The sequence below is a fragment of the Oikopleura dioica genome, chromosome 2 (assembly GCF_907165135.1).
Source record: "Oikopleura dioica chromosome 2, OKI2018_I68_1.0, whole genome shotgun sequence".
Taxonomy (NCBI): domain Eukaryota; kingdom Metazoa; phylum Chordata; class Appendicularia; order Copelata; family Oikopleuridae; genus Oikopleura; species Oikopleura dioica.
Window position 1 is genome coordinate 4186424 of NC_137292.1, and position 27409 is coordinate 4213832.

General features: G+C 41.4%; 11 protein-coding genes across 12 annotated transcripts; 2 read left to right on the forward strand and 9 right to left on the reverse strand.

The window, feature by feature from the left end:
• Window positions 1–1232: 1232 nt before the first annotated feature.
• On the reverse strand, window positions 1233–2816 carry LOC145700822 (dol-P-Glc:Glc(2)Man(9)GlcNAc(2)-PP-Dol alpha-1,2-glucosyltransferase-like). Its single transcript, XM_081778146.1, is given in 7 exon segments — window positions 1233–1343; window positions 1346–1471; window positions 1531–1754; window positions 1846–2114; window positions 2156–2264; window positions 2307–2546; window positions 2584–2816. Coding segments are annotated over 7 exon segments (1122 nt in total). The 5' UTR covers window positions 2684–2816; the 3' UTR covers window positions 1233–1289.
• A 127-nt stretch (window positions 2817–2943) lies between these two features.
• LOC145700824 (DNA-directed RNA polymerases I, II, and III subunit RPABC2-like) lies at window positions 2944–3600 on the reverse strand. The gene is made up of 4 exons (XM_081778147.1): window positions 3434–3600; window positions 3266–3392; window positions 3158–3224; window positions 2944–3097 (listed from the first exon to the last, which is right to left on the reverse strand). The coding sequence occupies exons 1-4, from the start codon at window positions 3578–3580 to the stop codon at window positions 3022–3024; spliced, it is 417 nt and encodes a 138-aa protein (XP_081634273.1). The 5' UTR covers window positions 3581–3600; the 3' UTR covers window positions 2944–3021.
• Window positions 3601–3647: 47 nt separating this feature from the next.
• LOC145700826 (uncharacterized) lies at window positions 3648–4793 on the reverse strand. Of its 2 annotated transcripts, none has more exons than XM_081778150.1 (3): window positions 4174–4229; window positions 3906–4054; window positions 3648–3863 (listed from the first exon to the last, which is right to left on the reverse strand). In XM_081778150.1, exons 1-3 carry the CDS (start codon window positions 4185–4187, stop codon window positions 3715–3717), a joined length of 312 nt encoding a protein of 103 aa, XP_081634276.1. In that variant the 5' UTR covers window positions 4188–4229; the 3' UTR covers window positions 3648–3714. The 2 variants fall into 2 exon arrangements, with proteins under 2 accessions (XP_081634276.1, XP_081634275.1); XM_081778149.1 differs by having other exon boundaries at window positions 3651–3863; window positions 4136–4793.
• On the forward strand, window positions 4098–4872 carry LOC145700825 (uncharacterized). The gene is made up of 3 exons (XM_081778148.1): window positions 4098–4446; window positions 4511–4662; window positions 4706–4872. Exons 1-3 carry the CDS (start codon window positions 4364–4366, stop codon window positions 4864–4866), a joined length of 396 nt encoding a protein of 131 aa, XP_081634274.1. The 5' UTR covers window positions 4098–4363; the 3' UTR covers window positions 4867–4872.
• A 59-nt stretch (window positions 4873–4931) lies between these two features.
• Window positions 4932–7263, reverse strand: LOC145700821 (protein Red-like). The gene is made up of 7 exons (XM_081778145.1): window positions 7164–7263; window positions 6759–7116; window positions 6398–6715; window positions 6031–6326; window positions 5752–5988; window positions 5291–5532; window positions 4932–5249 (listed from the first exon to the last, which is right to left on the reverse strand). The coding sequence occupies exons 1-7, from the start codon at window positions 7251–7253 to the stop codon at window positions 5012–5014; spliced, it is 1779 nt and encodes a 592-aa protein (XP_081634271.1). The 5' UTR covers window positions 7254–7263; the 3' UTR covers window positions 4932–5011.
• Window positions 7264–7292: 29 nt separating this feature from the next.
• LOC145697744 (DET1 homolog) lies at window positions 7293–9663 on the reverse strand. Its single transcript, XM_081774957.1, has 7 exons — window positions 9501–9663; window positions 9151–9452; window positions 8808–9108; window positions 8494–8761; window positions 7598–7928; window positions 7483–7556; window positions 7293–7440 (listed from the first exon to the last, which is right to left on the reverse strand). The coding sequence occupies exons 1-7, from the start codon at window positions 9555–9557 to the stop codon at window positions 7319–7321; spliced, it is 1455 nt and encodes a 484-aa protein (XP_081631083.1). The 5' UTR covers window positions 9558–9663; the 3' UTR covers window positions 7293–7318.
• Window positions 9664–9744: 81 nt separating this feature from the next.
• LOC145696301 (uncharacterized) lies at window positions 9745–10633 on the reverse strand. Its single transcript, XM_081773314.1, has 3 exons — window positions 10406–10633; window positions 10155–10366; window positions 9745–10114 (listed from the first exon to the last, which is right to left on the reverse strand). Exons 1-3 carry the CDS (start codon window positions 10630–10632, stop codon window positions 9879–9881), a joined length of 675 nt encoding a protein of 224 aa, XP_081629440.1. The 5' UTR covers window position 10633; the 3' UTR covers window positions 9745–9878.
• A 47-nt stretch (window positions 10634–10680) lies between these two features.
• LOC145697745 (uncharacterized) lies at window positions 10681–12426 on the reverse strand. The gene is made up of 4 exons (XM_081774958.1): window positions 12306–12426; window positions 11533–11807; window positions 11110–11356; window positions 10681–10931 (listed from the first exon to the last, which is right to left on the reverse strand). The coding sequence occupies exons 1-4, from the start codon at window positions 12424–12426 to the stop codon at window positions 10681–10683; spliced, it is 894 nt and encodes a 297-aa protein (XP_081631084.1).
• A 1560-nt stretch (window positions 12427–13986) lies between these two features.
• On the reverse strand, window positions 13987–19134 carry LOC145697746 (uncharacterized). The gene is made up of 5 exons (XM_081774959.1): window positions 18855–19134; window positions 18663–18702; window positions 17850–18367; window positions 17361–17803; window positions 13987–17004 (listed from the first exon to the last, which is right to left on the reverse strand). Exons 1-5 carry the CDS (start codon window positions 19132–19134, stop codon window positions 13987–13989), a joined length of 4299 nt encoding a protein of 1432 aa, XP_081631085.1.
• A 174-nt stretch (window positions 19135–19308) lies between these two features.
• Window positions 19309–20344, reverse strand: LOC145697747 (uncharacterized). Its single transcript, XM_081774960.1, has 2 exons — window positions 19785–20344; window positions 19309–19619 (listed from the first exon to the last, which is right to left on the reverse strand). The coding sequence occupies exons 1-2, from the start codon at window positions 20287–20289 to the stop codon at window positions 19309–19311; spliced, it is 816 nt and encodes a 271-aa protein (XP_081631086.1). The 5' UTR covers window positions 20290–20344.
• Window positions 20345–21162: 818 nt separating this feature from the next.
• LOC145700831 (histone H1-delta-like) lies at window positions 21163–21977 on the forward strand. Its single transcript, XM_081778156.1, has 2 exons — window positions 21163–21298; window positions 21401–21977. Exons 1-2 carry the CDS (start codon window positions 21211–21213, stop codon window positions 21802–21804), a joined length of 492 nt encoding a protein of 163 aa, XP_081634282.1. The 5' UTR covers window positions 21163–21210; the 3' UTR covers window positions 21805–21977.
• The last annotated feature ends 5432 nt before the right edge of the window (window positions 21978–27409 follow it).

The window sequence follows — 27409 nt, forward strand, 5'->3', positions numbered from 1 at the left end:
TCTCTAAAAACCATTCCACCAAGAAATCCTATATTGTACAAAAAAAACCTTTCCGTTAAAAAACCCATTTTAACCAACCCTTGTCCATTCGACCAATCGACCAAAAAACGAAGAATACTCTTTGTGAAGAAAAACTCTTCTTATCTGCAATGATGAAAAAATCCAAAGACAATCAAGTTCACTCTATCTCTTTCTTGGAGAAAACCAGCTCCGACTGCGCGAAATTCTTCGCGATTTACAAAATCTGTACAGAAAACAGTAATAAACGAATATTTCGAGTAATTACGACTTCTTTTTTATTCTATGTTGAAATGGTGAGACAGATGATCGTGGAGCTTTCCTCGATTTATACATCGATACTGACAGTATTGACAAAACAAGAAGATGTTTTCGTGTACGTTCAAATGCTTCCTGATCTCGGATTTGAAGCGAAATGTGTACTTGCATGACTTGTACGGACAAAGATGAGTTGCATCCGCCGATTGCTTTCTTTTGTGAAAATTTACTTTATGAAAATGCAAATTTTTCTGCGAAAACGCGATGTAAGAACAGTCGACATAATCACACGGAATATCTCGATAGCCATGCTTAGAGATCATGTGATCGACGAGGCACTTGGTCCCTTGTTTCGTTCTGAAGCGACAATTTCTCTCGCTGCAATTGATTTCTGCCTTTTCTTTGTCCTCCCAGTAGAATAAATCTCTGTGTTCGTCGAAAAACTCGAGATGATCTTCTGGAAGCTCAAGTGTCTCAACACAACTGGAAAGGGCGATTTTCTTGATTTCTTTTGGAATAAATGCAATTTTTCTTCAACTTTTCTCTTTCTTAACGCTTTCGCCTTAGGACATTCTTTGGTCTTTCTCCATGACGCCTTTGGGCTCGCAGAAATGTTGACTGGTCTCTGCTCATCTTTAAACACTCTTGAGCATGTTGAAAGAAAATCCTTCAGTTCTTTTGAATAAGAAACAGGGAATTTTCCGGGATTTTGCTTCGAATTTTTCATTTTTACTCAAGGAGAAATTCTCAAACCGGAAGAGTGGGACCTCAATAACTTCCGCTTGGTTTTATTTTGAATAAACAAGAATAAGGCACGATGTCTTTTTCAAGCTTTTACGTATTTCCTTTCAAATGAACATAAATTAAAATTCGATTCAATAAAAATGACTCGGCTTTGATATTATTGAAACGGTTTCAATGAAACCAAAGTTTGTGGCCTCGCCTTCCTTTAGTAATTCTCATAATGAATTGATCATTTATTAAAGTTTATTTACAAGCATGGAAGAATCAGTTTACCAAATTATCCGCTGAATTTCGTCTTCGCTTTCCCAAATCACTTCTTTCGTCTGAAAAAGTAAACCCAAGTAGCTAGCAGTAATAAATTCCAGAGGATTTGAAGCTTGTACGAAAGTTTCTGCGAGAAAAGTAGAACAATCGTGAATGGAACCATGAAGTATCGAAATTCGAAGAGTTTCTTTGGAATATAAGTTATGAGAAGCAGAATGTCTTAAGACTAAAGTAAAGACTCTTTACCTGAGGCACAACAGAAGCAGCAGTGCAGAGCCAGAATGCGAAATTCCAGAGAAAGCTTCGAGGAAGCAAATAAGTGACACCAAGAATCGAGGCTCCGTAAACTGGGGCTAAGAAGGTTCGATATTTGTGAAGATAACGCCACGCGTAGAAGCAAAAATGACGATTGTCGGCAAGGTTGTACGGGTGGACGACGTCGAAATTGGCAATGATAAGATATGACAAGACTGTAAGAGGATGAAATTATAAAGATTAATTGCAGCGGAGTTTACTATGATTTCGAAAAGATAGATCTTCCCTTTATTTTTCATCCCTTTCCTGAGAGAACTAAGAGCTTCAAAATATTTCTGTAAAAGAACTTGAGAACATCAACCAAATTCGCGAGGAAGCAGGGCAACGCGAAGATACATGTAAAAAGCGAAAAGTAGAGCAGCTGAGCAGGGTTGAAAACGGCAGTGTGAGCATCTTTATCGCCAAGAACTATTGATCCATTGACTTTCAGGAAGATAAGGAAGGCTCCGGCGCAGGAAAAGAGAGGAAACGTGTAGGAGAAGATGTACTTCAAAGAAGCAATATCAAGAAAAAGCCTGAAAATGAAAGCAAGCGACTACCAATCGCGAAAGAAAACCTGTAAAGAAGATGGATTCCGACACTGGCAACTTCTTCCCAAAAGTATTTTCTCCAGGGCTTGATTTCTATTGCTAGAATTTCTCGATCGACGCCTCTTATTGCTTGCCCTAGAAATATGCTTGCCTTGTATCAAAAGATTCAAGTATTACCAGTGGGTGAGTTTGAGTACATGAAGCTAATGCAGCTTGTGAAGAAAAGCCAGACGATATTTGTCTGTCGGAAGAAAAGTGAGAGCATTCCAAAGAGCGACGCTAGAACGATGCTACCGCCGAAAAGTGATGAAGTGAATAAAACTAACACCAGAAGTGATGTCATGTCTGTGTAGAAGAGCAATGAGAAAGTCACTGTCAGGGGAAGGTAGCCACGGCAAGAGCTCTCATCCAGTTCGACTAAAATTTGTTGACGAAATTAATGGCTTTCTGATACCTTTGATCGTCCATATAAATGAGCGCAAAACTCCGTCAGGACGTAAAATAAAACGGGAAATAAAAATGCATTCGTCATTCGAATGTTTTTCGCATCGCATTCTGTTTCTGTGAATAAATTAAGCACGCGCAAAACTCCGAGAGAAAGAAGATACGGGCCAGGAGGCGTAGTTATCTTCGGATCCCAGTAGGCAAAATTCCCTTCGCAATAACGCTGCGTTGCGGGAATGTGGAAGATTTCATCGATCAACGGATAAGGGCAAATTTCGTGAATAACTTTCGCCAAAGCGGCGGTGAGAGCCGCGACTATCCCAAAAATGAGCCGCGTTCTCGACATTTATTGAATTCTCTGAAAATGAAAAACTGCCTCATTTCATCAAAAAACAGTCGTGTTTTGGAACTCTTAGAAAAACGATCAGAAATGGGCAGTAGGATATGATCAAGCAAAACAAGTTTCTTGGATATCGTCTGTCAATAGTGTTCCTTCTCCCTCTAGAATCAGCTCGCTTGAAGGCCTTTTCTGAGTATCAAATTATGATGGTTAAAAGTGATATTATAAAGATTTGAACCCGTGACAATCCTCGTAAGATCCGTCTGGCAAATATCGGCGTACAATTATCGGAATTTTCTTCACTTTCAATTCTAGACCTTCAGTTAAAACAACAGTTTATTAAGTTGTCTACCTTTGAGCGCGATCGCGAGAGGGTCAGTCTCTCCTCTCAATTCCACCATCACTGGAGCGTTCATCGCAATCTGCAGCGCTCGTGTTCCTAGAATTCGCGCTCGCTCGTATTTCGTCATAAACGGCGTCTAACTCAGGTTTTCAGAAAGAAAAGGAGATGAAGTCTTACAGTGATCCGTTCATCCCTCGGCACGGCTCGTCCGCCTTCAACTTCTTCTCCGGTCGTGATGAATGCGTCGCCTCCAGCATCGTCCCCAGCTCCAGTTTCTTCCATTGGATCGTCCAGGTCGTATTGTTCTTCTTCATTGTCCGACATTTCAACGATTTTTAGCGGGGCTTTCTAAATCGAAGAATGGATAGTCTGTTATTTTTCTGATTATTGGGATGATTGAAGGCAAGATGGTTCAGTTGATTCAGTTAATTCAGAGTCAATTAAAAAGGAAACTAAATTCAAGATTCGAGAAGCTTCTGAATCTTCCCAGATCTAACTCCAGCGACAGTATCATCCCCTCCGCCAAAGAACTTTTGATTGATAAAGACTCTTGGTACACTTCTAGCGCCCGTGATTTTCTTCAATTCATCCTGGATCGCGTTCATATCTTCAAACTATTTTAAACGAAATAACGAGAAAGGAGGCCTACCTGGGTTGGACTCGATTTCGTACGCTTTGAAGTCGATTCCAGCTGACTTGAGTGAGTTTTTCGCATTTGTGCAGAATGGACAAAAGGTTTTGCTGATGACGACAACTTTGTGCGAGTCGATCGCATTTTTGACGAAGTTTGACGCAGCGCTAGAACTCATTATATCAACCCGATTCAATTAAACATCAATTTTCATGCAATAATGATCTGTGATTGTTCAAGTTAATTACACTGGATTCCCCGTTTTACTCGTAGCACCACCCATTACCGAATCTGTCGCATGTACAACCGCTTCTAAAAAGGACAAGTTAAGCACTTTCAGCGATTCCTGAGAACGCAAGATTACGAGATGAGCCTAAAACAAACGTAAAGAACATTCTATTGACCCCCGGGCGGTATCGATGAGGGTATTTTAACTCAGGAGGAACTTCCTGAAGTAGAATATTTATAGAGGAAAAATGAAGAGCTATTTGAATATTTTTGTCTTATTGATCATCGGAAGTGCTCATGCAAAGCAAAACTACTCTTTATCTTGGAGACAGTAAGTTTTAAATATAAAGAGAATCGACCTTATTTTGGGTTCTTTATAAACTGAATATCAAAAGGGATCGTGTTCAAAAGTTCGTCAAAGAAGCTATCGAAGAAAACGACGTTGTCGCGTTTACCAAATCATACTGTCCTTACAGTCACCGAGCCCGAAAGGCCCTAGCCTCTGCTGGGATAGACTTCAAGCACTACGATATTGACAAGATGCCTGGTAAGTTAAGTACTGATGAGTCTTGTTCCAAGATCAATTTTAGACATGAGAATGATTCAAGATGAGCTGCAGCGAATAACTGGAGCTAGAACTGTACCAAGAGTGTTTATTCATCAAAAATTCTATGGAGGGGGGACCGATACTGCCCAGGGAGTAGCATCTGGAGAAGTTCAGTCTTTAGTTCAAGGTGGAAAAAAAGAGTGAAATAAATTAACCGTATAAATGAACAAAACATTTTTGTTAGAAAATCAGATAGATACCGAGATAGGTATGATTTCATCATCTTTTATTAGAAAAAAAGTGCAGGAGACAGTTGAGATGGACAGTTAATGAGAGCAAAAGAAAAGAATCAGTATTTCGGTCGATGAACTTCTTTTCCTGAAGCCGCATCAGATTGACGCTTCTTGAGGATATTGTTGATCTTTTGAAAGTCTTGGTCGAGCTTCTGCTTTTCATTTTTGTTGCCTCGGTTCTTGCCTAGCTTGCCCCTATCGACGTTTTTCTGGCCGTACTGGAACGCAGCTTTTGGTAGGGCTTCTCGTTTGGCCATGTAATCGCCGTATTTTTCTTCGTCTTCGAAGTCGAATCTAAAAGTGACGATGAAAAGTCGAAGTTGAGCCGTTCTTACCTGGTCATTGGGCCTTTAGTACTCTTTCCAACATCCATTTTTGTAATGTCCGTTTCCTCGTCGGAGTCCATTGTCACCCCTGAGACCTCGTACTGCATCGAAGGATAGCACTCAGCATACGAGTCAGGAACTTGGTCACCAAAAGAAACTCCGTCTTTCCCAGTTCGATCGACTTTGGTCTTTTTCTTGTCGTAAGCGCCAGCGAGTTTGGTGATGTCTTTGAGGGAGACAGGTGCATCGACCTAAAGGAAAAATGAAAATCATAAGATGCAAACTAGCTAAGGATCACGGTCAAGGGTCTGTGCATTATGAGATTACGATAAATTCCTGGTACCAATTTTCAGGATAATTTTTTGAGGACGAACCGGTAACAAGCAAGCGCTTACAGCGCCTGTTGGTTCCGTCCAGTTTAAATGAACGAATTTAGAGCAAAAAGAACCCGTTTGAGGGGCTAGACATACCTGCTCGTCCTTTTCGATGTTGTCAAAGTATTTGGGCTTGTTGGACAAAAGTGGGCTGTTGCTTCTTGATCTCGATCGTCTTCTGCGTTTATCCTTTGACGTGCGCTTTGAACGATCTCTCGATCGAGAACGTTTTCTATCCCGACGATCTCGTCGATCTCTGGAGCGCGAGCGGGATCGACGACGGGACGATTTTTTCTTTTTCTTTTTTGATTCATCGTCACTTTTTGGCATTTCCTGAAAATTTATTAATCTAAGGATTCAGATGACAGAAGGTACCTCATCCTCATCGCTGAAAATTTTAAAATCATCAGCTGGTTTCTCGGTCTTCACATCAACCTTAGACTCTGGCTCTACTTTGTCCAAATCGTAGTCGAGCTTCTTAGTCTTCTTCTTTTTCGTTCCAGTTCGGATGTAGTTCAGAATCTGCGTCAGCTTGATGATCACAGCATCGTTGGAGGTCTTGGACAATGTGTCGGACATATCAGGACATTCAGCTTTTGATCGGAGCAGCGTTGTTGGAATATCCGATTCGGCGTATTCTTCGTCAAGTTCGAAAACATACGCCATTCTTCCTAGAAATAATCATCAAAAGAAAAGCTTCGAGCTTCGAGTAGCCAACACTTAAATCGCTCGAATACAGTACCTTCAAGGAAGTTATCAATATTCTTCGGCTTCGAGTTTTCAAACAACACATGATTGATCTTCTTCGCCATCGGATGACGAATAGCCATCAAATCTTCCTTATCTCCAAGACGTCTGTCAGACTTCGCTTTTTGCTCTTGCAGAGCTTCTTCAATGGCAGCTTCATCTTCGTCTTTTCGGCTTTGTTCGGCGCGGATCTTTTGGAGAAGAGCGTAATCGAGACCTTTGACTAAATGGGTATGCGCCAAATCACCACCGAGGAACTTTGACTGCTCAATCAGCTGTTGTTTCTTGTCTGCAGCGCTGGAAAATGTCGAAGCTAGAAGATCGATTAAATCAAACACGAAAAGTCGCCATCTTACTGAATTTATTCTGGAATTCGTTGAAGCTCTCGGAGCTGTTTCCATCCCTTCTCTCCGCCGCTCGATCTCTGTACTTCGCTCCCGGTTCAGTTCCAGCTTGAGCTTCCTCATGCTCCCGCTGCAGCGAACTGTAGATCGCTCGCTTTTCCCGACGCGCGGCTGAAGCAGCGGCTTTCATAAAAGCATCTCCAGGTTTTTTGACACGATCCACCCATCGGGTGATCTCAGGTTCGGCAATTTCTTCTCGATCCATGTACATTTTTCGGAAGTAATCATTGTCCCTGGGCATGTCTTTTTCGTACTCGCGGCGCTGAGCTCGACGCATTTCCCATTCTGTTTCTTTTTTCGCTGCATCTCGCTGAGAATGACTGTAAGAAACGGCTCACGCGATGAGTTTGTGCTCACCTGAATGTCAACAAGCATTCCACGAGCAGCGAATTTGTCGATGTGCTTGTGCGTCCGAAAATTCGGATCATATTCGACATGGTTCACCATTTTCTACAAGCAAAGAAAGATTAACTTTTTAACATTCTCACGAGTTTTTATTGCACAAACTGAGGTCAATTTGAATTGGGAATGGCAGGATCGTAGAAATGGAAATTATAAATTTCTGAACTGTTTTGTTCGCGAAGTACGCTGATGACGAAGGGTTGATGCGGGTGGAAAATGTAGACAACTTGCGCTATAAATCTAGTTTAATATTTGTAAAAACATCGAAACTTACAGTTTTTATGATGTGAAGAGAAGAAGATCGGGTCAATGTCGCCTCCGAGGGCGAAAACTTGACTATTGCAGCATCTAAAATTCGTGAACTTGAGATCAAAAGTGTAGAAACAAACCTGCAAAAGAATCTGATCGGCGATTCCGGCAGCTTTCTTGGCTTATAAAAGGAGGAAATGAAAGTATCATCGAAAGAGAACAAATCGACGCGCATATACGGACTGGGCGTGTGAACCTGCGGCGGTGGAGGACACTGCCATAGAATGTGCTTGATCGCTTCTGCCCGACTACCGTACTTGGCCTTCTCCAATTGAGCTTTGTACTTTTCACGGGCGGATTTTGAATGAATCGTGCAGGTTCGAAGCAACTTGTATTTTGATGGTTGGCTTTGGAATTCCATCGTGTGTTGGAAATCAATCATCACTTTGTAGAAGCTTTCGGATATGTTTTCTTTGAGGGTTGATTATTTTGAAATTTTTATTCTCCGTTTTAACGTAGCTAACTTCCGTCGACATAAGTTTTCAGAAACATTTGATCAATCACTAGTTGAATTTTGAATTAATAAAATTAGAGCATATACGGATATTATGGTGTCTTAAAAACAATATTTCACGCCAAAATTAAACAACCCTAGTTCCTGTAATTCCAAGAATCTCGCCAGAGCTTATCTCAAACATAACAAAAAGCGCGACACGAGACGGAAGCTGACTTCTCAATTGAGGATTGCTTACTGGACTGACGGCTTCCAAAATCGTCTTTTCCGCAGCGAGTTTGATCAGAAACGTATCATCGTCGACGAGATGGATTCGCCAGATCTTCAAGTGGCGTAAGAAGGAAAATTGAGACCAGAACTTTTCGTGAGGCAGATTTTTGAAGAGAAACGTCAAGAGTTTTTGTTTGAAGCTTTTTTGGGGTAGAAAATGATCGAAAAAGAACTGGAAAAGGAGTTCAAAAGCCCCTTTCGGCTTTGAAGAAGCAGCAAAAATTTAGTCATTTTTCGATAATTTCATCCCTTTCCTTGTCAAAACCGGTGATTTCCCGAGCGTCTCCCTGAAGTCTCTTCTATATTCTGGATGCATTCTGAGCAGTTCAAAGTCTCCTGGATAGATGACTGCTCCAATTTGTCCGTTCTTGACGACTCGGCCATCCGGAGTGATTTTAAAGAGGTAAATTTGTTGTTGATGAAGGCCGAGAATCGCGAGATTGTCGTTGTGGACAGTGACTCCTTGATTGTTGTAAAGAACGACGAATTCGTGGCGCATTTCGAAGTAGTCAGACACCACCTGAAAGCGTTTCTTTATTGGCTTCTTTCTTTGAGGACGTTCTTACCCTCAATTTATCCTGATAATCTAACAGGTGAAAAGTATAGTGCTCGTGTTTGATACTTCTAGCGTCGTGAGGCGATCCAATCGTCTCGTTCGAGTATTGAAAGTCTCGGAGATCCATTCCTTCTGTCATATCGTGTTGCTCGAAACTGGCGACGAGGAGAAATCGACCGACGAAGAGGGAGAATTCGCGGTAGATTCGCTTGTTCCCATCGCGAAGGAGATTGTAAGTGTGGACGTGTTGGAAGGCTTTGGAGAAGGACTCGGATCGGAGCTTCGAAAAAGTGTGTTCCAGTCGAATGTTTCTGAAAAAAGAGGTCAAAAGAAGCCGACAAAGCTGCTGCTACCTGGTTCTATCATGAATCGGCGGCTGCCCTTCAAACTTCTCCTTTTCATCCCGAAATTTCTGCCTCGTTTTGACCACACTGTCGCTTCCCTTGAATCTGAACAGTTCCACCGAATGGTCCCCCAAAGCAATCATATATTTTCCGCAGGGACTGAAGCGTTTTGGCGAGCAGTTCTGAGGCACGATGATTTTTGTGAGACTTCCATTTATCGGAATATTCTGCGCGAAATTTGCGGTTGGAATTTTTCTACCGATTGAACGATTTCGTAATCGCCGGACAAGGCAGTGGTGATTATTCGCATTCTGAAAGAAAAATTAAGATTATTTTTTTTCGAAAAATCTAGAGCTTACGATTTTTCTGTTTTTGTCGATAATAGACTGAATCTCTGGTGACAACTTCTTTTCCATTTTTCATTCTTCGAAAATCTCTACTTTATTGGTTTTTCTCGGTCATGAAAATTTCTCGTTTCGCTGGAGGAAACGGCGCGCGCTCTAATTGGTCAGCCGCCTGGATGATGGATCGGTCGAGGAAGAAGATTAATTGAGAATGAAAGATTGAGAAAGTTATTTATTTGATCACAGGTGAAGGGTCAATTCATGCAGACTGTAAACAAAGTTTTTGACAAGATAAGAATCTTCTTCATATGTAAAATAGAGAATATTATATCAGCCCAATAATACGGCTTACCGGACGAAATTTCGGTCACTTTTTATTTTAAATAATTTATTTCAGTAAAGAGGCTTGCAAACGTTCTCGCAATTCCAAGTACAAGTATCAACATCAAAGACGCCAGTTTCAGGGCAAGAATTGTGACAGTTTCTGTCACAGAAAGTAAGAATTTCGCGGTCTTTGCACATTTTTATTGAGCAAGAATTTCCATCTCGAACCATTGATCCGCCATCGAAATGAAGTCTTTCAAGATATCCATTTGTCTCGTGTTCGATGTAGCAACGGGAAGAAAGAACTTAATTTTCAATCATTTTTAGTTTTGATTTTTACGAAACCTGGAATAAAGAGCTCGCCGATGAGATCCGGATTCTGGTTCTGGCAAAATATTCTTTGAATGAATTCATTCGCTTCATGAATTTTCTTCATCTCGAAGTCCGAGAAGCTGATAGGTCTTTGGCTGTCGACAAGATTCAGTTGATCCTCATTGTTGAAAATCCAGACTGCGTTCTTCAGTGGAGCTGGGTTTTGGCGGCCATTGTTTGTTGGACTTAAATTTTGTTGCCTGTTTTTTCGGGATGAAAGATACCTGGAGCTGATCATGATAACCGAGAACTCGTTGTCCTTTCTCTCCATCGCAAAAATCTGGTTGAAAACCATGTGACTTTGGACAAGACCAGATCTACTCTGCTCTAGAATCACGTTCAAATGCTCCTTGACATCGTTGAAATCCGTGAAAGTCTGGACATAATCGATTGAAATTCCTTTTCGAGTCCCCTGGATGATGGAGAGTTTCATCCTCAATCTCAAGGGCATAAGGGCTGTTTTACTGGTTAAAAATTGGATAAAAAATTACGATTTTTATCAAAGAAAACCAGTTCCTTGATGAGCTTCAGCAAACTCGTAGATGACGTCTTGATAGTACGACCTTGAGGCTTCCTGGATATTGTTCGATATGTCAATGTAGAAGTGAACTACAGCATCGTCGATTTCACAGGGTGGTAGGATTGTCTGAGATGAACAAACAGCGCTTGGGACGATAGCGCCTGTCACATGAATGATGTCTTCGTGGATTTTAACGACGGCGGAATTGATCTTGTTTCTGTCATCGTCAGCTAAAAATATCTTTGAGAGAAGGTCTTTTAGGACCTCAGATTCTTTCATTTGAATATTATATAAGAGAGGTATCACTCTTATAAGGCAAAAAAAAAACAGAAAATATTTATTTATTGACAAATTTATGGTTTTTCATATAGTCGTAAATGTAGACTCTACATGATATAGAAAGCTTACCTGGTAAGCTCATCGTCGCATCTCCATTAAAACCACTGTCGATTTTCTTGACAAAATCAATCAATTCTTGCGCCTCAAACTCGTCCATTCCGACTGTGATAAGCTGAATCGGGCTTTCTCCCAACGTTCTTGCAGCGCCTCCAGCATGAGAATGGGACACGACCGATGGAACTTCGCCGACAAAAGCGTAGATTTTTGAGGGAACTTCTAAAGTGAGTTGGTCGGTTTTTACTCGAGCAAGAGCGGTCTTTTCGGGGGCTCAAAATTTAAGGACCGTAAAATCATTTAATTATTGATGCTTTTATATATTTTAGAACCGATTTTTACGGATGAAAGAAATATTTCCTTAGGTTAAAAATCTTCAGCTCAAAAATTAGGAGCCCTGTTCTTGAGTGGAAAATTCTGATCATCAAAAGACGAAACCTTGATTTTAACGGATTCCGAGAAGGTCGCATTCAGATTGTTCATATACTCCTCTAGAACTTTCGCATGATCAATATGCTTATCTACCATGACATAAATCACTCCTGCTCCTTCTATCGTCTGCGGCAAATTCGGCATGATGACCGGCTCAGCTAGTATCGTCTGTTTTTCCCGAAGAACTTGGCAGATGAGGGATGAGACGGTGCATGAAAAATGCTCGATTGATTCGATGTTGAAATGCCAGGCGCCGGAATCGCGGTAGTCGAAATCCTTGCCTTCGATTTCGATAAAACCAACGAAAACACTTTTATGACGGTTAGTTGTAAAATTAAATTTGAACTTCTCGTTAATTTTATGTTTTCATTAATGAGATTGAGGAAGAGATGACACCTTCTTCTAAGATTGCGAAGCAATTCGGTGATGTTTTTATCGATGATTTTGATTATAGAACTCCCCGATGAAGACATCTTAGTTCCTCGAAAATCGCCTCAACAAACTGCCCGAAAGTTAGTTTTCAAGAACGAGCAGAGAAAAATTGTTGAAGAAAATCCGGATTTACAATTCCTTCAGAAAAGCTATCAATTCACGAAGAATTTTCAAGTTGAGGTTTTGTTTCTCTCCTTTCTAATTATGTCGGTCCTGCTTAACTTCTATCTGATCGCTCTCAAAATTATCAAAAAGAAGGTTATCGGGGTAATTAAATTTGTTGACATTTTTTCTTTGAGAAAGACTCACGAAGCAATCGAAAATAATCTGCTGAAAAGAATCTTAACCTTTCCTGTCACTCATTTTCGCACTTGTCATGAAATCATTAAATCTCGGGCCCGCATCCCAACCATCCTCGAAGTTGATTGCTTCTGGGAAAATCAAGATGATTTTAGTCTGGTCCTTCATTTCCGCAAGCTTTTCGAATCCTTTTTATTCAAGGCTCAATATCATCTATTATTATTTTTTCCAAAGTATAAGGCTTCGAGGGAAGTCTAGAGCGGCTCAAGTAGAGCCTTTCCTGGAATCTCTTTATCATCATCTGCTTCTCTTCGACGCCTGTAAGCATAATAATCATCAGTAGCTATAAAATCAGTTTGATCATAAGCATCTCCATATGCATCTTGATAGGAGTTTCCATAGTCTCCAAGGGAAACAGGCTCATTTTCGAATCTTCCCTCCAGGATATCAGCTCTTTTCTGGACGTCGTAAAACAGCTCTCTTGGGATTTCAGAGTAGTTGATTGAAAATCCGGATGCAAAAAGAGCCGCGACTTCTTGAGGCGTTTGTCGGATGAAAATTACTTTTTCGTTGATGACGAGTGTGAGGGTGACGCCCTCGTTTTTGTGGTCGAGTGCAGTTGTGAAAATGATGGTGTTTTGGACAATCTCTTCAAGTTCTTCATCAGTTCGGCGATTGGCATGGATGTAGATAAGGACATTGACGATTTGGGAGTCGGATTCGACAATGGTTTTGCAGACAGTTCCGTGCGACTTTGGACGCATGCAGATCGGAGTGTTCAGAACCTTGGTTTCGATTGTTGTTTGAATTGAAACCGGGGTAGTTGTTCTCGGAGCTGTCGAGGGCGAGTTCGATGTTGTTGCTTCTTCCGGACAAAGATGAGCGGCAAAAGAACAGTGCAGACTTTTTCGCGTTTCATGAAATTTCATGATTTCATAATAAAAGTTATGTAATAAAAAATCGGGTCATTGACCCAAAGATTTTCGAGAAAATATTTCATAATGATTATTTAATATCCAAATTGACGCAGTTCCAGATTCACTGTCCAATATTTTTTCCATGATCTTGTCAAGATAAGTCTATCTGAGCACTCTTACAACCAACAAAGGCTATGGAATTCTTGACAGCACATGTTTGAGGGACAAACTTCAGTTTGGTACTATAAGCTGCTCGACTCGCGCTCGAAATCAAAGAGAGTTTTGTCAACAGAAAATTATTGACCTATTTTGACTTGCGATCATGGCGAAACCGCGTGTTCGATTTTTGGAACATGTGGCCTTCATTTCTGCTCCAGACTATAAGCGAAAAATTAAGGTTTGTTTCATAAAAAAATGAAAATAATTTATTCCTCAGGTGCCTTGGGACAATTTGACCAACGAAGAAAAATGCATCGCGAAACTAGAACTCAACTTTTTCAAAGCCACCGAAATGATTGTTCACCCGAAGAGTCAGTCGAATACGTCTATGATCTTCATCGAACCCGCAGTCCTCCAAAAAATGGCGAAATTCAAGAAGAAATACAAGCAAATGATTCAACAACTACCCGTTTCTACTCCATGATTTTTTGCGGTTAAAAATTGGCCAAAAAGATATAAAAGTATAAATTCTTTCTAGAAAGAATTTCATACAGTTACTCGACACAGTTAACTGCGAAAGTGTCACTCCCACGTGCTTTTTACGGGCGACTTGGGTCAAACATATTTGCATGTCAATAAAAATTTCTAAACATCAAAACGCGTTCCTTTCACTATCCTCTGGCTCAAGAATGATCGCATATTGCTCGATTTCTTCTTTCACATTATCGTTCAAACTTTCATCAGGAACGAAAATTGCTACAGTAGAATTTTCGTCGACAGATCTTCGTTTTCTATAATAATAATAGTCGTCCGAAGCGTCTTTTCCTGACACATAATCGTCATAATCTGGAGTTGGCGCTAGAATCTTTGTTGGATCGACACCTTCAAAGGAAAGAGCCTTCAATTCTTCAACAAGTGTTTTCGCTAATTCGTCGGAAATTGTCCCGTTGAATACAAGATCTTCGTTGAAATACAGAGCGAGATTTTCAAGCGACAATTCTGTTTTCAATACTGATTGAAGAAGAGCTTCGAGTTTTGCAGAATAGTCTGTTGTTTCAAGAACTTCAATGATCAGGGTCATCGACACTGACCCACTTTCCACCGCGCAGGAATCGTATTTGATTTCACATGAATCGAAGAACGCTGGTGCTTCCGTTGAACTCGTTTTTGAAGTTGTTAAGTCAACAGGATCCATTCCAGAGCTTTCAACATCGTCACCAGAGCTTTGATAGTCTCCAGAGCCGCTTCCGCTGCCGTCGCCACTCCCACTTCCAGACAGTTCTTGTTCGAACTCCTGGCAGAAAAACTCTTTGATTTTGCATGGGAGGCCGTTCGAGATCTTGACTTCCTTTGATCGTGAGTCACTTCCTTGACTGAGAGTCAAGACGTTCGAAGAAACTTTACTGTCTCGTAGACTGTTCATGAATTCCTCAGTTTTGATTTCCTTGGCTTTGACCAGCAAGGAAAGACCTTTGATGTCTTCCATGACAGTTATTCCGTTGACCTTCATTGTGACTGAATAAAGATTGGACCCATTGTCGTACCCTAGAATGGTTGAAACAAGATAGTCAATCTGGCGTTCGAATTTAATGAAGTTTTCCTTGATGTTCCAGATTTCTATCAAAACTGATGTCGCGGAGGCATTATCGCAAAAAGCTGAGCCTGATGATTCTGGTGAAATGCATGGGAATCGGTAAAGTGTATAAATAGAAAAAGTTGGGTCGTTGATTTGGAAGAAGTTTGCGACTGTTGTCGTTGTTGTTTTTCGTGATGGCGCTTTCGGCAGTGTGGTGGTTGATATGTTTGAAGAAGTTGTGTTAGTGGTGCTTTTTCTGCTCGTCGTGGAAGTGGACGATGTTGTCGAGGTAGTTGTTGTCGAAGTCGTGGTAGTTGTGGTAGATGTAGTTGTAGTCGTTGTCGTACTTGTTGTCGTACTTGTTGTAGTTGTTGTTGTAGTCGTAGTAGTGGTAGTTTTCGTAGATGTAGTTGTAGTAGTTGTTGTCGTACTTGTTGTTGTCGTTTTTGTAGTTGTAGTAATGGTCATTGAGGCTGTTGTTGTAGTGGTTGAAGAAGTGGTGGTTGTCGTTGTTGTAGTTGTTGTGGTAGTTGTAGTTGTAGTCGTAGTCGTAGTTGTAGTTGTAGTTGTGGTGGTTGTTGTCGATGTGGTCGTCGTTGTCGTTGTCGTTGTCGTGGTGGTTGTCGTCGTAGTAGTTGTAACAATACAAAATTGCGAGAATTCATCATCGTCAATAGACAGTATCTTACAAATACTATCAACAGTTGAATCATCAGCAGCGCTTCTCCGTTTTCGTGTGCCATAAAAGTCTGAACCATATGTCGAGTCATAATTTTCGTTTGAATTGTAAAAGTCCCCATCGTCTGCACTTGTTGCGTAGAAGCCATATGCATCAGATGCAACTTGCACTGTTGGCGACTTCTTGAGAACAAATCGGTCGAACTCGGATGGAATCTGGTCATTTTCTGAAGCGAGGATGAAATATCTTGGCTCCGGATCTGCCTCGCAAATGAGCTTTTCCAGCTCTTTTTCGAGATTATCGAAATTCACGGGGGTTAGTTTCAAAAGTGAGTAATGCTTTCCGAAAGCTTTTTTGAGATCATTTTCCATCGATGAACATAGTTCTGAAGAGTTTTGATCATAAACAGCCAGGACATAAGAAGACTCATCGATTTCTTGGTGGCACTGAGGATCGGATCGACAAGTTTCATGCATCTGAATCGCGTCTTTCCATATTGTGGCTTCTTGGTTTATCAAAGCACCAGATGTTTCATAAATAAAACTGTCTTCCAGCACCGTCAAGTCCATGAAATGCTTCAATCCGTTCAACTGAAGGGTCTTGAAGAATCCGTTTTCTCCTGGATTCTCGATCAAACAACCATCGAGTTCATAATGAGTCCATCCGTTAAGAATGTGATCAGGAGTTGCTTCAATTTCGCTCGTCAAGTTTTCCAGTCCTTCTCTGTCTGCTAGATACCCAAAAGAAATCAAGACGAGCTGATCTGGCTCAACTTGGCCAAGACGAAGATCTTTCGTCGCCAATCGCTTGATCATGTTCTTCGGGAAAGTAAATTTCTCCGGATCGTTCGAGTTCGGTAAGTCTGTATCAAGCCAAACGCCGAAGGATTTATAATTGTCCGATGTTATTTGAAGACCGTTTCCAGAGAAAACGAATTCGATCTGGAGATTTGTCTTCATTTTCGAGTGAAGATCTGCCAGAATCGATTCGAAAGCAAAGTTGAGATCAAGTGTTTCGGGGATGAAAGAAGTCGTCAAGAGATAGAGAATGATCTTCGGCGGGCTGAGCGGAATCGGGGTTGGAATGTTCGTCGCGATTTGACCCGCTTGTCTGCAGATTTCTTTCCTCACTGGCTCAACGAGATCATCAAGGTCAAAACTGTTCTTTACGTTGTAAACTCGCCCCTTAGTTTCTTTTACGTATTCGCCGAAATTGTCGATTTCTCGGCTTTTTCCAAAAGTAACTCCGATGATTGGATGATTTCGCATGTCAGGGCTGATCCATGAGTTGTCACGATTTGAACTCACACGAGACTCATCGTGGATTTCTGAGATCAGGTCGAAAGTTGGGAGAATATTGCGCTTCTGTGTTTCTGAGAGGGTTCCAAACAAGATGATGGAGACTTTTTTCGCACCCTGGAAAATGCATTAGTATTTTTGTGCTTGATGTAAGAATATAAAGATATTATCTTAGATATATCAAAATTTGACTTTATTAAAATTATTATTTCAAGACGAATCATTTAACGTAGATGACACTTATCAGTTTGTTTCATTTTAGCCATAAAATAAAGTTAGAATTTGATATGATAACTCAATCGCAAAAATTCTAAACGGATTTGTTGATTCATTTGTGAAGATATTTTGAAAAAAGTAGCGCGATGTCGATTTTATATCAATCGGAAATGGTTCATTCCCTTTGATAAAAATCTCAAGACGATAAAATGGTTCGATCAGCAGCTGTTTTGAACCGAACCAAAAAAGGAACTAACCTGACGAGCACCATTTTTCTGCGAAAAGAACTCATTTTTGTTGAGCAGCGAAAGATCATGCAAGAAAACTCGGTATTCATAAGTTGAGTTTTGAGCGGCAATTTCCTCATCGATTCGATCTGAGTTCGTGAAAAATTTTGAGCCTTTGTATTTCCTCAAAAATGCATGTTCGAAACCAGTGTCTCCAAGAGACCCAATCGAAACTGTCATGTGCTTTTCAGAACTGACAAAGCCATCCAAAATCTTTTCAACGAATTCTTTCTGGTTTTCGATTGTATTTCCCGCTGATTGAAAACCAATAAAAAGGTCGATTTGGGCGCAACAAATTGGAAGACCTCCAGAACTGTGGTCCTCAGCGATACATTGTTCATCGGGACTGAGGGTTGGGAAAGGTTGAGGGAGAAATGGGACGATTTCGTCTTCGATCGAGCAGATTCGGCTTGCTGAAAATAAAAATGACCGATTCTTGAAAAAATAGCGGAGACCTACCAATATTTCCAGCAATATACTGAGCATCATTTATCTCCCACTCCGGCATGAAAAAGACTCGGTCGGAATGACCCGCCAGTTTGAACAATTTTTCGATGCTTTTCGTCAAATAATCAGAAACACCAATCGCAACGACAAAAACAACAGGCTCGTCAGAAGTTCCTTCCCAATATACTTGAGTTCGGTCGATTTCCGTTTCGGGTTCGTTTTCTGCGAGATGTTTTATCACCACAATTGCTTTGTTTCGGCCAAGGGAGTCTTTGAACCAAGCTTCAGCAGCTTCCGGATAAAAGCCTTCATAAAAATGATAGCCGCGATATTCTTGAGCTTCGCTTTTGAGTCCATCGATTCGGTCGCAGATTCCTTCTTGCGATTCTGGCTCTGTGAATGGAAATTCTAGTCTCGCATGATCTCTGCTGATCGGTTCAACGGAGATTCTAGTGACGGAGGTGTCGAAATGCGAAACGAGAGATTTGGCGAAAAGACGTTGCCATGCATGGTCGACTTTTTGAACTTCGCTTTTTTATATTGAGGAAAAAATTTGATGATAAATAAAGAAACTTCAACTTTGGTCGAATACAGTTATTTATTATTCTGAGGGCATAATTGTAATCGGATGCATGATCAAATTTCCTCGAAGAGAGATCAGATAAAAAGGTTCATTTTTACAAACTATCTTTCAAAAATTTCAAATGATAGCGTTTCCAGATAGTGTTAATAATTTTGATTCATTTGATGAATCTTTTCTCGAAGAAAAATATCCGCAAAAATGACCAGTTTTTTGATTTTTATATCTAACGGCAGCTGTTTTACCTGATGCTAATTGCAGATAAAGTGCTAAGAGGTACGTTAACTTAATCAGATATCAGCTGATCATAATCCCAATACAAAAAATCAAATTATGTCAATATTTCCTGAAAGCATCGAGAGCGATAACAATATCAGTTTGCATCGAACACGTTCCATTTGTAAAGCAAGGTACCTCAAAATCAAATTCATCTTCACCTTCCAAATCCACCGTTCTTCCTTCTTTCACTGTTTCTCCTCCGGTTTCTTTGCAGATTTCCGCAAAAACAGGGCTGAGGAAGTTTTGCAAGTCGGTGAACTTCTTTGTATTGTGGACGAGCTCGGGTGAGCTGGCGATTTCAAGAAGCTCGGAGTCCACTGCTTTGTTCACTCCAACAGCGACAACGGCCAAGTCTCCTGCTTGACGAAGATTTTCGCCGACGATTTTCACCGCATTTTCACCGAGGTCTTTGGATCTTCCGTCAGTGACCACGATCATGATTTTTCTTTGAGGAGTTTTTCTAGATTAAAAAAGAGAAAATCATAAGGAGATAAAAATTAAGAGATAAGAGATGATTTGTCCTCTTATTTTTGCGAAGATTAATTTATAATAAATCTAACAAGGTACTCGACGTCAAATCCGCCAATTTTTCAATTCAAATCACGAATAGGGTTAACTCTTCCTGACATTTTCCCTTGCTCCTCTTTCCGGGGAAAACTCCTTCTCCGCAGCATATTTCATCGCCGTTCCCGTCAAAGTTGAGAAACCAGAGTGATACTTGATATTCGACAGAACCTTCATGAACTCTGTTATCTCTCGCTGTCCCTCTTTATCATCAAATCTAATGACTGGCTCGACAACATCGGAATATTGCAGAAGGCCGTAGTTCATGTCGCCTCCATGCTCGAAATTGATCTTGACGAATCGCTGGACGAATTCGATGATGCTTTCCCAGCCGGCTCGTTTTGTTGAATAACTTCCATCTTAAAGTTTTGACTAATATTTTACTGGACCTTGAACCCTTTTCGGTGGGCAATGCAGGACAACCATTTGAAAATTATGTTTATTCGGTAAAAATACATTTTGATAATTTATAAAAACTTAGATGAAAAATGACATTTATGGTTCTTTGAATATTTCTTCCTCACCAAGAACAAAGAAAATATCCGCTGATGGATGCTCAACTGAGCATTCTCCAACTTGATCATGAATATCGTTAATATCCACGGGCGGTTCGACGACCTTTTCTTCCACCGAGAGGCAAATGTCTTCAATAATTTTGTCGACGATATCTTGCTCCAAAAGCGATTCAGAATCATCAAACTGGTAAATGTCGCCGTAGGGATCCATTTTGTTCGCCTTCTCATATTGCGCTTTTTCGCCAAGTTGGACGGAAATATAGCTGATTTTCTTGCGTAAAAACGTTTCATGGACTTTTGCAAGGGAAGATTTTGGAAAGTTCTTTTCCGCCTTAGAAATGACCTGAATAAGAACTCTATCAGCGTTCTTTGCTTTGAAAAATGCGGAGATTTTCATCGCTGAGCTCCACGGCTTTGCGCTCGCCCAAGAAACTGACGGGGGAGGAACGCGGAGTTTCAGGAATTTTTTGACGATATGGACTTTTGGAAGCTTTGAATTCGCAAGGAATCCCATTGGACCTTGAGGAAGAGGGACCAGCTTGCCATTTTTGCCGTAAAAGACCACACCGACGGCTTTCAAATGTTAAAAATTGTTTTATCACTTCACATTGAATTCTCAATTTAAAACCCTTAAAAACTATTTCAAAGTCCGGTTAATTCAATTCAGTTGAGTTGCCCTAATTTCGAAGGAAACGTTACCGATAAAGTTCTACCCTTACACGTTGGAAAATTAATTTTCCAATGGAAATCTTAGATTTTTGCATAATTTATCCACTATTTCTATTAGAATTTATCGTTGCTCGTCCCCAAGACTCGCTGATATTCCGTATCAATCCTGTTTCTTTCCCAATTTATTCAGTTCAATCCTTTTGAATGCTCCCGCCCGTGCCCGCTTTGCCACTCAACGCTGCCCAAAATTGTGTTTCTTCCACTTTTCTTTCGCTCTCTACTGCCGCCCACTGGGCCGTTTTTCCTGCGATTTTCATTTTTTCTAGTGTAAAAATGTTCATGTTTTCATCTGCGAAATTTCTGTTGCCGTATCTTGTCCGCGTCTTAGGTTATTTAGAGGTTTTGTAGGGTTTGATCATTTTGCTATCATAGTTAGGTCCGGTTTGATGCTCTTTAGACACCCTTAATATCAATCGATTTTAATAATTCTTTTTTTGTTCAAGAGTTTAATATCTAGACTTGTATCGCTGAAAGTTTAAAATGAATCGAACATACAGAACGGTCAGAAATCGCCTGTAAAAGAGCGCAAGAAACACATAAAGCGCGGAGCGCGCGAGCAAAATCGCTCGGCGCTGGGGTTGTCTCCCTCCCGTCATGTCGCGGCGCATTTATACCACGCGCGCTGCGCAGCGGGCTCACTTCAGTTTTTCAACAAAAAACTCGAATTTTACAGTTTTTTCACCGACAACTAACCAACTCCAACAACATGCCAGCTGCCAAAGCCGCAACCAAGAAAGCCGCCCCATCCCACCCACCATACAAGCAGATGATTGCTGAAACCCTCAAGGGTCAAGGTAAGAAAGAGAAACATTAGAAAAAAAAGAGATTTTAAAAAGTAAAAGCTACAAGCGGCTTTTTTTCAAGAATTTTGAAAGCAAAATTAATTCTATTTTTAGGCCGAAAGGGACTCTCCTTCATCGCCATCTCCAAGATGATCCAGGCCAACCAGAAGGGACTCGGTCCCCGACACGAAACTTCCCTCAAATTGGCCCTCAAGCGAGGCATTGAGGACAAATCCCTCGCCAAAGTCAAGGGTGTCGGTCTCGCCGGTTCTTTCAAGCTCGCTGCTCCTGTCAAGCCCGCTCCTGCCGCCACGAAGGCCGCTCCCAAGGCCAAGCCTGCCGCCAAAAAACCCGCCGCGAAGAAGGCTGCAAAGAAGCCCGCTGCTAAAAAGTCTCCCACCAAAAAAGCTGCCGCCAAGAAGCCAGCCAAGAAGGTGACCGTCAAGAAGACCGCGGCCAAAAAACCAGCAGCCAAGAAAGCCGCGAAAAAGCCAGCTAAGAAGACCGGCAAGAAGTAAAGTACTTCTTCTAGAAAAAAAAAAAACAAAACGAATTCGCGACCTCAGGAAACGAAATAGTCTCGAAACGACTCTTTTCTCAACTGCCTTGAATACCCCTTGTTCTACTCTGTTCATAATATAAATTGCGCAAAAACACATTTTAATAATAATAACAATAAAAATTTACAAAATCAAAATCCCCTTGATTCACTATTATTTTTCGCAAGGCATTTAAAATTTAAACATTTCCTGGTGCATTTTTTGAAGAGGAAATTCTCAACCTTTCGATAATTTTTCTCGCAAAAGCCAAAAATCTTTTTGGCCCCTTTCTGTCAAGCTTGTAGCTGAAGTAAGACATGTCGAGGGCGATGAGGATCTCAAGCGGACGATCCAGTCCGGAACATCCACAGTTCTCTTCATCGAACGAGTTTCTTTCACCGGGTGCAGCTGGGCAGTCGTTACGATTGTCGCACACTTTGACGGGGCTGACGCAGGTGATTCCGTCTGCGCATGTGAATTTGTTGCTCGCCTCGCATTCGCCTAAATGGTGAGCTGCGCGAGGGGCGATCGTTGTCGTTAGCTTTTCTGCTTCAGTTGTCGTTGTTGTTGAAGTGGTAGAGGTCGTTGTCGTCGAAGCTGTTGAGAAAAAGAGCGGCATGTCCATTCCCGATCGACCTTGTTTCCTGCGCCGAGATGTTGTTGTACTCGAGGTTGTGGTTCTTGTCGTTGTTGTTGAAATCGTGGTGGTTGTTGTTTTAAGCGTGGTTGTGGTTATTTTCTCCGATAGCGTCGCTAGAGCGTCTTCATCTGGAATAGACTGAGTCGAAATCTGCTGAGTTGACAGACTTGCCAAAGTGACCTCTGTTGACGTCGATGCTGTCGATGGCAACATTGTCGATGTCACCGGTTCAGTCGACTTTGCAAGTTTGATCCGCTCAATCGTCCGGCAGAGCTGACTTCCTTCTTGGAACAGGATCTTGCCAGCCATTTGGCTTCTTGAGCGAGACTCAAAGTATTCTAAATAATTTCCAGTTGATGTTGCTTTTTCTCGGACAAAATCATAATCGCTCGGTCCGATCACTTCAACAATGTCCGCGTCTTTCAGAACAAAGTTTCGAACATTTTGGAACCAGTCGGGATTGCTAGAAAAGAGGATGATTTGCCGAGTGTAGTCATCTTCGTTTCTCGGTTTTCGGAAAACATCGCGAAGGACGTAATAAAGGCGGCCTCGGAATCGATTGAATTCGTGGGGATAAAACCATGCTTTGACGAGTTCGTCGAAATGCTTGTTTGAAACGGGATTCGTAACTCCATTGAACTCTCCAAACATTCGATAAGCCAAGTTTGTTTGATGATCGAAGACTGCTACGCTTGGTCTTGCCAAGCCATCTTCAATGAGCTGCGAGTTAGAGAAGCCTTTGAGGAAGTTTGCTGCGATTTCAACGGGTTCATCATTATTAAAAATATCGACATCAAAGAGAAAGATGGTCTTGGTCGGCTTTCGGCAAATGAGAGGGTTGAGCGTTGTCGTAACTCGCTGAGTCTTGTAGCGTCGAAAGTAGGGATCTTCTGTAGTTGTTGTCTCTGGGGTTTTATGCTCGAAAAGTTTCACAGCAATTTCATCAGCAAGAGCGGCGCATTCATCTTCGCTCTTGTAATTTGCGTCTTCGAAGATATCCATGATAGAAATGAGAGGCAGTTTATCGGTGTAAAATCCGGGTGGAACTTTGAATGTTAAAACAGGGCCAAGGTCTTTGAAGGTAAACATTCTCTTCCGCTCCTCATTATGGACCTGAATGCTGAAGAAATCATCGTAGCTCAGTTTCCACTTTCGCTCGTCGATATTTTCGTAGAGGAATCGCTCGACTTCTTCTGCTTTGAAGACTGTTCGAGAAATGTATGAGCCCTCGTGGAAGAGATAAATTCGGATTCCTTCGTTTTCGTCGGAATAATCTGCAATATTTCCGAGGAAGGCTTCTTGACAGTCAAACAGTCGACGATTTCTTTCCAGGGTGAGATCTGGTCGCTCGATAATGAACATTGGTTGTTTTGGTAGGTAAAAAGGCATGCTTCGTCTTGTTGTTGTAGTCGTAGTTGTCGTGGTTGTCGTGGTTGTCGTTGTTGTAGTGGTCGTGGTCGTTGAAGTCGTTGTAGTAGTGGTTGTTGATGTTGTAGATGTTGTTGTACTTGCTGTTGAAGTTGTTGTGGTTTCAGGGCAAAGGTTTTGCTTGAAAACATCAAAATCAACGGTCTCCCCCTTCATCAAAAGTGCCATGGCAAAAGCAATAGATTCTTTTGACTCTTTGATTTCACTTAGGTCTTTGAACGTCAAGATGATAGTTTTGTCTCGCAAAGCATATTCAGTAGAACTTGAACAGTCTGAAGCTCCTATTTCGATAAATATAGCTGGATAGCCGATGTCGTCTACCCAAAGCTCGTCAATGATTTTTTGAGATTGCCCAGGAGAAGTCAGAGCTACAATGATCTTCTTTGCGTGGCCGAATACTTTGACTTTATGGTCAAGAGATAACGAAGTACTTCTTCTTTGCCGCGAATTTCGAGGAACGAGGATAAAATACTCATCATTGAATGAAGGATCGTTGCTCGCAAGCGCTTTAAGTTTTCCGCCGATATTGCTATTTGTCAATTGGTCTTCATTGTTTTGTGTAAAAGTTTGAAGTCTGTCTTTGAAATCCTCTTCTGCGAAAATCTGAAGACCGTTATTTGTCACAAGTGTGCCTGTGGTTGAGAATGGAATCGAGTCGGTGGCTAGCTCAAACAAATCAGAGAATAAATCTTGATTTTCTTGTGATGGGGTTTCAATAAGGAACAAAAATGCTCCTGATTTGGATAGGATTGTAGTTGTTCTTGTTGTGGTTGTCGTTGTCTTCGTAGTAATCTTAGTAGTAGTAGTAGTGGTAGTCGTGGTTTTAGTTGTCGTAGTCGTAGTCGTAGTCGTAGTCGTAGTCGTAGTCGTAGTAGAAGTTGTCGTTGTCGTAGTCGTAGTCGTAGTCGTAGTCGTAGTCGTAGTCGTAGTCGCAGTCGTAGTCGTAGTCGTAGTCGTAGTAGAAGTTGTCGTTGTCGTAGTCGTAGTAGTAGTAATAGTTGTCGTAGTCGTAGTCGTAGTCGTAGTCGTAGTCGTAGTCGCAGTCGTAGTCGTAGTCGTAGTCGTAGTCGTAGTAGAAGTTGTCGTAGTCGTAGTCGTAGTCGTAGTCGTAGTCGTAGTAATAGTTGTCGTAGTCTTAGTCGTAGTCGTAGTAGAAGTTGTCATAATCGTAGTCGTAGTCGTAGTCGTAGTAATAGTTGTCGTAGTCGTAGTCGTAGTCGTAGTAGAAGTTGTCGTAGTCGTAGTCGTAGTCGTAGTCGTAGTCGTAGTCGTAGTCGTAGTCGTAGTAATAGTTGTCGTAGTCGTAGTCGTAGTCGTAGTAGAAGTTGTCGTTGTAGTTGTGCTTGTGGTGGTGGTTGAGGTGGTGGTGGTAGTTGTCGTTGTTGTCATTGTGGTAGTTGTGGTAGTAGTTGAAGTTTTTGTAATTTGGTCAGTTTGTGCTGTCGTAGGGTACATTGTAAATTCAGAGTCGTCAAGTTGTGTTGTGACGGAACTAAAAATGATTTCTTGCGATGTAGAGAGTAAGACATCCTCTGTGGAAGAAAGTTCTGGAAGACCTTCAGTAACGAACATATTCTCAGTTGCAGCTCTACATTGAGCCATTAGCTTGTCTAGCTCGCTGAAATCTTCCAAATCCGGTAGTTCGAAATATGAACAATCCGCACTTCCTCCAGTCGAAGTGGTCATTATCGATGTCATTTCCGTCGTATGGACAAAATCACCACAATAATCACGATGAACGCAGCGTTTTTCCTCTTCGCTCCAGAGAAAGTCCTCTTCTTCGCAATGCGGATAGCACCCTTCCACACAAAGGGTTTCATAAGGAGACGGAAAAGGATTTTCACAAGACGGAAGGGAGTTACCGCAGCACTCATAGTGAAAGACACAATCGTAGTGATGCTCGTCATAAGCCTCACACATCATCGGACAAAGCCTCTCATCTCGCCAAATGTGACAGATCTCCTCTTCAATCATCATCGCATTTGAGCATTTCTGTCCGTACGCTGACAAGACATCACAGAAATCAGGGCAAGTAAGGATATAAGACGCTTTGCAATTGCAAACAGCAGCTACACACTCGTCGAGATAGTCTTCATAATCAACGTAGGCATGGCAAGATTCAAATCGATCGCCGCCAAGGATTCTCTGGCACAAGGATCGGCCCTTATCATAACAAGTTGGCTCTAGATTTCGTTTTCTGCGGATGAGATTTTCTGAACTGAGACTTGAATAGCCAACATCCGACGAGCACATGCCGTGAGTAACATGATCTTTGGCCTTTTTGATAATAACTGTGTTCCCTTCATCGAAAAGAATCTCAAAATCTTTCGCAAAAGATACCTTCTTGTATCGACCAATACGATCTGTGACCTGGTTTTTGATTGGAATTCCGTCAAGCTCAAATTCTTCATTTTCCGATAGTCTCATCGGAGTTGTATCAAATGAGATGAGTTCTAGATTTTTCATGCCTCGTATCGACTGCTTTCTTCCATCAAAGCCAGTTATGAAGTTGTTTTTGATAATGCGGCACTCGACAAAAAGTTTTTCTTCCTCCGAACATGACCATTTTTGATTCTCGCAATAACAAGTCTGAATCGTATTTCCGAAGTCTGAAGTAATTTGCGTCGAAGAATTTGTCGGGAACGATCTCCCGCGGGAGAAACAACCACATTCTGACGATGGGATGCACTGTTCAGCATCGAGAGAGTAATGATGGCCTTCTTGGCACTTGCAATCAAGATCAGAAAGCTTTCGATTATAGAAGAGATCTTCGCATGTGACCAAATCATCTCGAGAAGCAGGAAGCATCATTTTTTGACATTCATCGCTTTTTGGCTCATTCGGAACGCAGAAGATCTCACCCTCGAGACACTCGCATTTGTGGTCGTTGATCATGTGATGCTGCCCCGGCGCCATGATATTTCCTTGATGATAGCATGAACAGTCAGAAATCGAGGGAACACATGTTTTGTTCAAGTCCATAAATGAATCTTCAAGACAAAAACACGCTTCAATGTTCTTCAATCCGACTTGCAAGGAAGGGCAGCTGAACAAATCCGCGTTTTCAACAGATCGAAATGACATGCCGAATGGGCACGAAACCAAACAATTTGTTCTCTCTCGCCAGGAAGAAGAAATATCGAAATTTTCTCTGCATCGAACCACAATCTCTTCTATGATTTCACAATGATCGTCTGTCAAAGAGCATTTCATAAGCAAGTCATCAGCTTCTACGCATCCATTTAGCTCGAAAGATTCAATAAATTCCAGGCATTTGTCCGTTCGGCTTGGCAAACCAACGTATTCTCTGGGCTCGAACTTGACAATTTTCCCAATTCGCCAGAGATGTTGAAGATTTTGATGAGTAAAATCAAAGCCGACAGCCTCTTTCGAATCATTGCAAAGGCCTTGGACTTCAAGCTTGTTTGGGAATCTTAATTCAAGTTTTTTCCGCGTTATTTCAATCTTGAATTTATTCTCGAGCTCTAGAATTGCTTTCATCCCATCAGCCCAGAA

Bases quoted from the DNA above. Each gene is read 5' to 3' on its own strand.
- LOC145700824 (XM_081778147.1), bottom strand. From the start codon at position 3,580: ATGTCGGACAATGAAGAAGAACAATACGACCTGGACGATCCAATGGAA. The intron at 3,225-3,265 runs GTAGACAACTTA...CTGAAGGTCTAG, and splicing joins TCTCGCGATCGCGCTCAAAG to AATTGAAAGTGAAGAAAATT. The intron at 3,098-3,157 runs TCACGGGTTCAA...TACTCAGAAAAG, and splicing joins GACGGATCTTACGAGGATTG to GCCTTCAAGCGAGCTGATTC.
- LOC145700826 (XM_081778149.1), bottom strand. From the start codon at position 4,170: ATGGGTGGTGCTACGAGTAAAACGGGGAATCCAGT. The intron at 4,055-4,135 runs GTAATTAACTTG...AATGAGTTCTAG, and splicing joins AGTAAAACGGGGAATCCAGT to CGCTGCGTCAAACTTCGTCA. The intron at 3,864-3,905 runs GTAGGCCTCCTT...AATAGTTTGAAG, and splicing joins CGAAATCGAGTCCAACCCAG to ATATGAACGCGATCCAGGAT.
- LOC145700825 (XM_081778148.1), top strand. From the start codon at position 4,364: ATGAAGAGCTATTTGAATATTTTTGTCTTATTGATCATCGGAAGTGCT. The intron at 4,447-4,510 runs GTAAGTTTTAAA...GAATATCAAAAG, and splicing joins TACTCTTTATCTTGGAGACA to GGATCGTGTTCAAAAGTTCG. The intron at 4,663-4,705 runs GTAAGTTAAGTA...GATCAATTTTAG, and splicing joins CGATATTGACAAGATGCCTG to ACATGAGAATGATTCAAGAT.
- LOC145700821 (XM_081778145.1), bottom strand. From the start codon at position 7,253: ATGGTGAACCATGTCGAATATGATCCGAATTTTCGGACGCACAAGCAC. The intron at 6,716-6,758 runs GTAAGATGGCGA...TCGATCTTCTAG, and splicing joins CGAATTCCAGAATAAATTCA to CTTCGACATTTTCCAGCGCT. The intron at 6,327-6,397 runs GTACTGTATTCG...GATTATTTCTAG, and splicing joins TATTGATAACTTCCTTGAAG to GAAGAATGGCGTATGTTTTC.
- LOC145697744 (XM_081774957.1), bottom strand. From the start codon at position 9,557: ATGGAAAAGAAGTTGTCACCAGAGATTCAGTCTATTATCGACAAAAAC. The intron at 7,929-8,493 runs AAGGGATGAAAT...CAACCCTCAAAG, and splicing joins ATCACCGGTTTTGACAAGGA to AAAACATATCCGAAAGCTTC. The intron at 7,557-7,597 runs GTTTGTTTCTAC...CACGAATTTTAG, and splicing joins CCGATCAGATTCTTTTGCAG to ATGCTGCAATAGTCAAGTTT.
- LOC145696301 (XM_081773314.1), bottom strand. From the start codon at position 10,632: ATGCCCTTGAGATTGAGGATGAAACTCTCCATCATCCAGGGGACTCGA. The intron at 10,367-10,405 runs GTATCTTTCATC...ACAAAATTTAAG, and splicing joins GTTATCATGATCAGCTCCAG to TCCAACAAACAATGGCCGCC. The intron at 10,115-10,154 runs GTTTCGTAAAAA...TTGAAAATTAAG, and splicing joins CGGCGAGCTCTTTATTCCAG to TTCTTTCTTCCCGTTGCTAC.
- LOC145697745 (XM_081774958.1), bottom strand. From the start codon at position 12,426: ATGAAGGACCAGACTAAAATCATCTTGATTTTCCCAGAAGCAATCAAC. The intron at 11,808-12,305 runs GTTAAGATTCTT...TCGAAATCGAAG, and splicing joins GAAAATGAGTGACAGGAAAG to GCAAGGATTTCGACTACCGC. The intron at 10,932-11,109 runs GTAAGCTTTCTA...AGATATTTTTAG, and splicing joins TGCGACGATGAGCTTACCAG to CTGACGATGACAGAAACAAG.
- LOC145697746 (XM_081774959.1), bottom strand. From the start codon at position 19,134: ATGATCGTGGTCACTGACGGAAGATCCAAAGACCTCGGTGAAAATGCG. The intron at 18,703-18,854 runs GTGAAGATGAAT...TATCTGATTAAG, and splicing joins AAGAACGGTGGATTTGGAAG to TTAACGTACCTCTTAGCACT. The intron at 17,005-17,360 runs GTTAGTTCCTTT...TGCATTTTCCAG, and splicing joins AGAAAAATGGTGCTCGTCAG to GGTGCGAAAAAAGTCTCCAT.
- LOC145697747 (XM_081774960.1), bottom strand. From the start codon at position 20,289: ATGGGATTCCTTGCGAATTCAAAGCTTCCAAAAGTCCATATCGTCAAA. The intron at 19,620-19,784 runs GTGAGGAAGAAA...CAAAACTTTAAG, and splicing joins GGATATTTTCTTTGTTCTTG to ATGGAAGTTATTCAACAAAA.
- LOC145700831 (XM_081778156.1), top strand. From the start codon at position 21,211: ATGCCAGCTGCCAAAGCCGCAACCAAGAAAGCCGCCCCATCCCACCCA. The intron at 21,299-21,400 runs GTAAGAAAGAGA...TTCTATTTTTAG, and splicing joins TGAAACCCTCAAGGGTCAAG to GCCGAAAGGGACTCTCCTTC.